The sequence below is a fragment of the Adiantum capillus-veneris genome, chromosome 28, assembly GCF_014529385.1.
Source record: "Adiantum capillus-veneris isolate H3 chromosome 28, ASM1452938v2, whole genome shotgun sequence".
Taxonomy (NCBI): Eukaryota; Viridiplantae; Streptophyta; class Polypodiopsida; order Polypodiales; family Pteridaceae; genus Adiantum; species Adiantum capillus-veneris.
The window spans coordinates 118814952-118823102 of record NC_140958.1 but is presented as its reverse complement, the minus strand read 5'-3'; the positions used below and the strand labels follow the sequence as shown (position 1 = coordinate 118823102).

At 43.1% G+C, this 8151-nt stretch overlaps 1 protein-coding gene across 2 annotated transcripts in view; it reads right to left on the bottom strand.

Moving 5' to 3' along the window:
• Positions 1 to 2485: 2485 nt before the first annotated feature.
• LOC147421180 (ER membrane protein complex subunit 7 homolog) overlaps positions 2486 to 8151 on the bottom strand; it is a 28667-nt gene continuing 23001 nt past the window's right edge. The window contains exons 3-7 of one of the 2 annotated variants that reach the window (XM_086504673.1): positions 3495 to 3597; positions 3347 to 3410; positions 3136 to 3255; positions 2935 to 3043; positions 2486 to 2853 (exon numbers count right to left, since the gene is read on the bottom strand). In XM_086504673.1, coding sequence (XP_086360799.1) covers positions 2780 to 2853; positions 2935 to 3043; positions 3136 to 3255; positions 3347 to 3410; positions 3495 to 3597 — 470 coding nt within the window. In that variant the 3' untranslated portion in view covers positions 2486 to 2779. The remainder of the gene's footprint in view (positions 2854 to 2934; positions 3044 to 3135; positions 3256 to 3346; positions 3411 to 3494; positions 3598 to 8151) is intronic. The other variant, XM_086504674.1, reaches the window with a different exon arrangement.

Below are 8151 nucleotides of genomic sequence, written 5' to 3'. Positions count from 1 at the left end.
ACCATCTCCAAGAGAATAGACTCACTAAGAGAGCAGAGGTCATGTTAAAAATTATTGATAGTTTCTAATACTATTGGATTGAGACTAAAAATTCTACCAAGACAGCAGTAGGGGTAGTAATGAAGGCAGGGTTAAGTCCACCCACATGACTTCTTAAAAGGTTTGTGAGTTCTACATGTGAAGAGAAGAATATGGCAAGGGATTGGACGTGAAGTTTTTGGAGAAGTGGATGTTGCTTCAAATTGTCTTGAAGGACTTTTTTATTCTTGACAAGAGTAGCTAAGAGTAGGAAGCCTTGAGAATAGAGCAACGGAGGACATGTACACTTTGGAAGAATTGAGCTCGACAAGAAATTCAAGCCCAAGAGCTAATGAGTACTTTGAGAATCAAACCAAATTCATACTAGTGGGAGTGGGAAAATACATCGTGAGGATCGCTTTTTCTTAGCATCCCTTTCTAGTAAGAGTCTACTATGTTTTGTTGAGTACAAAGGAGATTTCTTAAGTGGCGTGTGTTGAATATGGCTAAGGCAACCTTTTTTTTTGGGTCATTAATGGTTTGCATTTGAACAATGAACTTGCCTTTGCACAGAACCTGAGAAACAAAACAGTCAATGAGATGGTAGTACGACTGAGAAACAAAGGAATCAGTGAAGTCACAGACAACTAACAAACTTCCAATAAAGTAGGCCCAAAGTCAATCTCCTAGAACCAATTCGACAAGTCACGTTGAAACCTTGTGCCTATTTGTGTGTGTAAGTGCTATTTACTATAGACTATCCACAACTCCAATGTCAATCTCCCGAAACCAACTAGACGAGTCACATTGCAACCTTGTGCCTATATGTGTGTCTGGAAGTGCTATATGGCAGTAAAACAGTGTGGCCATTGCCACAAGCTAGGTTAGAACACCGTGCATTAGAGAAAGACCAAAGTATATATCCATCTTGTTAAAAGTTTAAGGCAATAATTTCTTGAATCCATGAAGGTATGCGTGCTCATTGTTAATACTTGCGGCTAATCATGCATTATGGATCATAAAATTTGACCAAGAAGACTCTCTTTGAAGTAAAGTAAAAATGAAGAGATTCCTAAGCCTTTGGCACAAGAAGAAGTTCAATGACATGAATCAAATATCGTATTTATTCACGAGGGAGAAATTATTGATCTTTGAGGCAAAGTAAGTAGAATTCAAGCATTTCAGAGTGTGCCCAAGAATGCAAAAGTATGTGGACAAAGTCTTTGCTCGATATGCCATGGCAACTGCTGAGAGGCTCCTTACCTGTCAAGCAACCATGCTTTTGCTTAAAGACAAGTTTCACAATGCATAATTAGGGTACCATATTGTGCCAACATGGTCAAGATACTCACAAAATGCAAGAGAAAACTGCATTCATCATAAATTTTCTCGCTACGGCCTATATACACGTCCCTAGTTCATTTATTGAGAACACAGAAGTGAACCATGAGAGGTAAAGAGCCTTTTATACAAATGGGCATTCAATACCTTGGAATTATACTGTTATGTGCACACTTTATAATCCAAGACTCTACAAACATCTCCTATTTACAAGGAGGAAGGTTAGGCAAGTTTATGAGGAACAAAATGACGTGAGCGAAAGAAATTATGGATTGTAGGCTTGTATTACTACTTTGGGGGGCAGAAGAGTTCTCTGGTGCGAGCTAGTTATTACTTGTAGGTTTTGTACTCGTCTTATTTACGGAAAATTGCTTTGTCTATATAGAATGCTCGGGTGAATACCTTAGGTATCCTAAGTGTATTCTTGACAGGCCAAGCCACTGTGATATACACCGTCTAGAATCTAGTCATTACCTTTAGTTTAACAAAAAAGGTGGGACATTTTTTGTCAAAGAAATTTGAATGCGTTGGTTGAAGCCCATGGTAGAAAGCTTATGGTCAATGTGGTTCAAAAATGACAATAGAAAGGGCTTTAAATTCCTAGTGCGGAAGAGGTCAGTAACCTGGGCAACTCCTTGGTAGAGGGCCAGTTTTTCTCAAAGTTTCTGAGAAAAACTGTGTAAGTTCATAGTAGAACAAATACGTGCGTGCGCGTGCGCACGTGCGCACGAGAGGGAAGAAGAAGAAGAGAATTTTAACGTCCACACTTGGGTGATAGAAAGGTTATACCATTTTCCTCTTTTTATTAGCGCACACCCACACACAAGAGAATTTTAACGTCGTAGGAAACTATCCCAAGAGACCTTAAAAATCTATCCGACAAGGAGAGTAGAACTCAAGACCTGCTATTTAAGAGGGAAATGGCATAACCAATCTACCACACTCGGGTGATAGAAAGGTTACACCATTTTCCTCTTTTTATTAGCGCACACACACACACACACCCGAGAAGAAGAGAATTTAACGTCGTAGGAAACTATCCCGAGAGAGAGAGAGAGAGAGAACATGGTGGAATTTTCAAAAAACTATTGAGAGCTAAGATGAAGCTACAGAAAATAATGCTCCTTTCTCATAGAATCATGTCATTTAGCATAGAACCAATATCAAGTACATCTGTAAACTTCCTGATAGCACGAGCTCAACGCATTCATGAAACTGAAGAGTATGCCCTCTCAAAACACTGTTTCATGCCCTAAAGGATGCTAAAGCCTGCTTCTGATACAGGATCAATCAACCAAGCTTACATAGAAGCTACCTTATATTCAAGGCCAATTGTGTACTTGAGAGTTTGGAGCCAAACAAAATCAGTGCTTTTTAATATTACCATGGTTCATTCGCTTCAACAGCACAAACCTCAGTTTTATCGCCCCTGTAAAAAACCCGGCAGGGAAGGGGTTGGCATGTCTTCTTGCATTCGTCGCATTTCTTCAGGATCTGCATGATGAAATATAGTAAAGAACATGTTAATCAGCAGCATGGTGAGCAAAAGCCAACTTTGCTTAGCTGTGCACTCACCGATGTTCCCCATAAGCTTGGGGAGTAAAAAGACAGCAACTGCCATGAAGGCCACCATCAAGCCCATGGGACTTTTAAGTAGCCCCATTAACGAAAAAGGCTCCCGTTTCTATTGCATAGCACAAACAGGATATACCCATGACATGATTTCAGCACATAGACCAGCTATGCCAGAAGAAAAAATTAGAATACGGACTAAACCTCGAAATAGGTCTCCTCCCTTAGTGGCTCCAAGACCAGAGGTGGTGATAAAATCCTCCTTGTCTCTGTCAGTGTAGCTTGCAGCTGCCCATTCAGTCTTGCACTCACATCCACCCTCACCTGTATTACACCATTTTGTACACACCCACTTGTTGTGCTTCACTTCACTATTTCAGTTGCTAGAAACAAAAACCAAGTTTAGAACTCCTACCGGAGAGAAAATGTAGCCTGGAGCTATCACCTCAAGAAGATGTGTACCCGCTGAAATGCCATAACTGCTTCCAACCAAAAATTAAATAAGCAGCAGCTCACAAAAAGTTACAAGATCAATGTCATTGATGTCTTCAAGGAAGACGTACAATGCGAAGTAGCCATCTGGTCGGATAAAAGCCAGTTCTTGTCCACAATCGAGACTAACTATCACATTTGCGGTCTTGAAAGGCACTCCATTTCCACCTAAGCCTTACAAACAAAACGAGTGATCACTTACTTCAAATTTTCCTGTGATAGCGTCCTACACTGCATTTGAAAGGACTGCAAGGTTTGCAAACCTCTCTTTACAAGAAAAATCTTCTTAGTAATATAAACATCTCAAGGGCACAGCCTCAACATTAGGTACAAACGTGGATCGCCACAGAGCTGTGATCCTCAACATAGCATGCAATATATAATATCCTCACATACTAGCTCCCCTACTGGCTTGTTTGTTATCATATTCATTTCTACACCAGATTCCTCCGGATCCCATCCCTCCCCCTAGGGAAGACCTTACCATTCCACCCTGTAAAAGGGTTGAAGTAGATTCGAACTCAAACCCTGAGCGTGCACAACCTTCAGGTCACTCTCGTAACCGCATGCGCCAACACGTCAAGCTGCAAGCGACATCCATCCATAAACTTGAAGAAAATTCCACGAACTCTAAGCTTCACAGCATCTCCAAGGCACCCTAGCCGGCAGTGCGGCCCCCCCTGCACACAGCACCCTCCTCCGAAGGCCCCACTCTCTATGGCGAGAGCGGTCTATTTATGATTGCACAAATCTCTACAATGCTTGGACTTGCCGACGATGATGAGGACGACGACCAGACGGGCTGAAAACTGAAATCGCTAAGGGCTGAAATCTGCAAATCTTTATCTGCTGAATTATGACTCTATGTCGGTGACGATGTCGATGACGACGATGTGACGACAAGGCGCTGAAAACGCAGATGCTGAAATCTGCGTTAAACCTTGCGGAAATTGACCGTGCGGCGAGGAAATGCTGCGGGAAGGTGAGATCTGCGAGGTTCGGGGGTTCTTCTCCGATGTCTGAAGGCTGAAAACTGAAAACACTGATGTTCCTCGAGTTTCCGTCGCGGAGAATCTGCAAAACGCTAGGGTTGGATGCAGATGCAAAAACGCTAGGGCTGAAAATCTGTAAACTGTCGCCGTTTGTCTTGCAAATGCAAAACGCTGGGCTGGTCTGATGTTATGCTGTCGCCGGAATCTGCAAGTGCAAATCGCTGGCTGATCTGGTGTTGAAAACGCTAGGTATTGGATCTGCTCCAAAAACGCTAGGTCTCTTGGGGGGTTCTGCTGAGAAGGTGCCTGTTGAGCGTGTGCTCCTGCTACCTCTTTTGCCAAATAGTGCTAGTCTAGGTTTACTTATATACAAACTTACTCAATTTGCCCTACCTACTTTCCAACAAAAGTCACTTAAAAATAATAAGTGAAAAATGTCAAAAATAGGTAAAATAGGCTAAATGCACTGGAAAATTCCCCTGAAGGATTCTAATGGATTCTGATGGGAATGCTTATAAGCATGCTGTGTGCAACCAAAGGATATGCATCTACACTAAGTGACTGGGCATGCACGGTCTACGAATAGGCTCACAAAAGTGCCAGATCACTTCTAATCTAGACTAATTGGACTGACTGAACCCTGATCATGCTATAGCTTGTCCACGGACACATAGGGTTGGATGTGTCACGTGACATCCCCTCGTTTTCAAAGTGAGGTACTGGTACCAAACTGTATGGCGTCGAGGGAGATCGCCAATAGCATCCGGAATCTTGGAAGGGACTCTTCGCCGGCCCACTCTAATGCGTGGGTCGTGCGGTACTTGAACTTCATAAAGGTCTGCAACGCTTGCTTCTTTGGGCCGCGCCGAAAGCGACACAAAGTTTCTGAGGCTCCTTCAATGCTTCAACTTCGTCGAGTGTCATGCTTCTTTCTTCTTCAAGAATCTCCATGACTGAAAATTCCTGAAACCATTTCCAACACAAAACCATGAACATACCTATTCCATGTAAAGTGAGTGGAAAAAATCTTGTCTTCTCTAAAGACTGTGTATGCAATGTAGATGACCACATAGAGACGGAGTGACAAACCGTTCATCAAACATATGCAAACAATGAGATCGAATCTTTTCTTTCTGATCTAAATCAATCAACTGTGGCAATTCACAACGGAAATGCCCATGCTTGGTGCTCATACTTTCATGTGCTCTTTCTACAACTGTGTCGTGCCAAGAAAGAGACATGGAATGTGACTTCCTTGAATGCATACTTTTCAGCTTTTCATGAATAATCCGCATACATTCGTGCTCATTCATGAGTGAAACGTGCTCAACGTACAATATGTCATGCCTAGGAAAAGGGATCACATAAAGACGCCGACTAAAATACAGGAAATGATCACGAATAAAACACTCATACATGCGTGCCTACTAATCATGCGAACACATAATACTTCCTGTGAGGGTTCTTTGGACCTAGGCTCAAGAGCCAAGATCGGTTCTTCCTGAGGGGGTTCTTTGGACCTAGGCTCGAGAGCCAATATCGATTCTTCGTGATTGATCGAATCTGCAACGAGGTTAGCTTCGCTAGAAAAAGCATTCACTAACTCATCCTTCTTGTGAACAATCACATCTTCTTCATGCAACTCATCATGCTTGTGAGAAATCACATCTTGATCATGCAAATCATCATGCTTGTGAGAAATCACATCTTGATCATGCAAATTATCATACTTGTCATTGTCATCCAAATCATCATGCAAATCATTGGCATTCAATTTATCATGCTCATCATTATCATTCAAATCATCATGCAAATCCTGTGTGTCATGCTTGGGAGAAGAAGAGACTGAGAGAGTCTCCTTTTCCCGAATCTCTTGCATTTGTGCCTACACTTGAGAAAAGAGTCGCAAGAACTCTTTCATGTGTTGGTCGCTCTTGTCTTTGACAGCGGCTGCCATTCTTTGTTGGTGTTTGCGCTCCATTTCTGCTTTTCTTTCTGCGTGTCTGCGTTCCATTTCTGCTATTCTTTCTGCATGTCTTGCTTCGCGTTCTAACTTCCTTTCCATAAACTGTCATGTGACACATCCATCCCTATGTGTCCCTGGACAAGCTACACCATAACAGGGTTTCCGTCAAGTCCAGTCAGTCTAGATTAGAAGTGATCTGGCACTTTTGTGAGTCTATTCATAGACCGTGCATGCCCAGTCACTTGGCATAGATGCATATCCTCTGGTTGCACACAGCATGATCATCAGTATTTTCTCATTAGAATCCTTTAGAATCAGTTAGGGGATTTTTCCAGTGCATTTAGCCTATTTTCCCTATTTTTTGACATTTTTCACTTATTAATTTAAGTGACTTCCCAACAAAAGTAGGTAGGGCAATTTGGGTAAGAAAATACATAAGCAAACCAAAGCTAGCACTCTTTGGCAGATGAGCAAGGAGCACAACAGGCCCCAGGCAACAGGTACTCCCCTCTCTCAGCAAGACATCTCCAAGTCCCTTGGCGATCCCATCATCTCCTACAGCCTAGCGTTTTTGCTAGCACCAACCACTCCTGCACCTTGGCGTTTTCAACAAGCATCTCATCGCCAACAGTTCCTACAGCCTAGCGTTTTTGCTATCGCCCTCAAAGCTGCAATACAGCTTGCGTTTTCAGCCTTGGCTGTACCACAACAGCCCTAAGCCTCTAGCGTTTTCATCTATCGCCATCAAGGCTGCAGATGAGCAGTGTTTTCAACCTTCAGTCGCAGCCAACACAGCGTTTTCAGCCTCAAGTACAGCAGTAAATTCAGCCATAAACACAAGCAGATACGAGCCTTTTCAGCCCCCAAAAACGCAGCCAGATCAGCGTTTTTCAGCAGCCCGAATCAGCCCCAGATTTTCAGCAATAGCGTATTTGTGGAAAGCAGTTAGAAGGTCACAGATTTCAGCCCTTAGGTCATCGTCGTCGTCCCCGTCGTCGTCACCGACATAGTCCCAAGTTGCATCAGTTTCCATGCATCATCATTGTACCACTTTGTGCAATCAATCGTAGACCACTCTCACCAACGAGAGTGGGGCCTTCAGAGGAGGGTTTTACAACGTCTCTAGTGTCGTATCTCTCTTCTCTCTTTCTCTCAGTCTCATACACTTGCACGCACAATATCCACTCACTTTGTTCGTGATCATAGCACTCTTCATAAAGAACGGAAGGCTCTCCCTTCTATAAGAACTAAAAGGAACCTTGAGCAAATATGGATCACTCATCTTGAGAAAATACAACATTCATTCCGCTGCACCTTACATTGGTATCAGAGCTTTGGAAGTGTTCTGTATCACTCAAGGAAAGAACCACAAGAATTTTTTTGCTTGTTGCGGTCGCACGAACCCAAGTCCGCTTGGGCGTGTCGATTCCTAATCGTGTTTTTTGAAGAGTGACAGGAATCCCAAGAAAGAAGGGCTTGTCCAGCCTCCCCTTGCGTCTCTTTTTACTCATTGAGAGCGGACCGTGCCCTTAGCAGCCGGCCAATCGACGTGAGGTGGGAAAAAGCAACCTTGGTGTGAGCGCAAGGCCGCCAAGAGGTGCGCCCACGGAAAAGAGTAGAACTCGGGTGAAGAGAAGATCCTTCTCAAACGTGATTTGCAAGCAAAAGAAAACCTCAAGAACCTCAAGAACCCAAGTTTCTTGTGAACTTAAGAACCAAAGATCATAATGCATGGTCGTCACCCGAAGCGGAATGGATACTTTGCATACA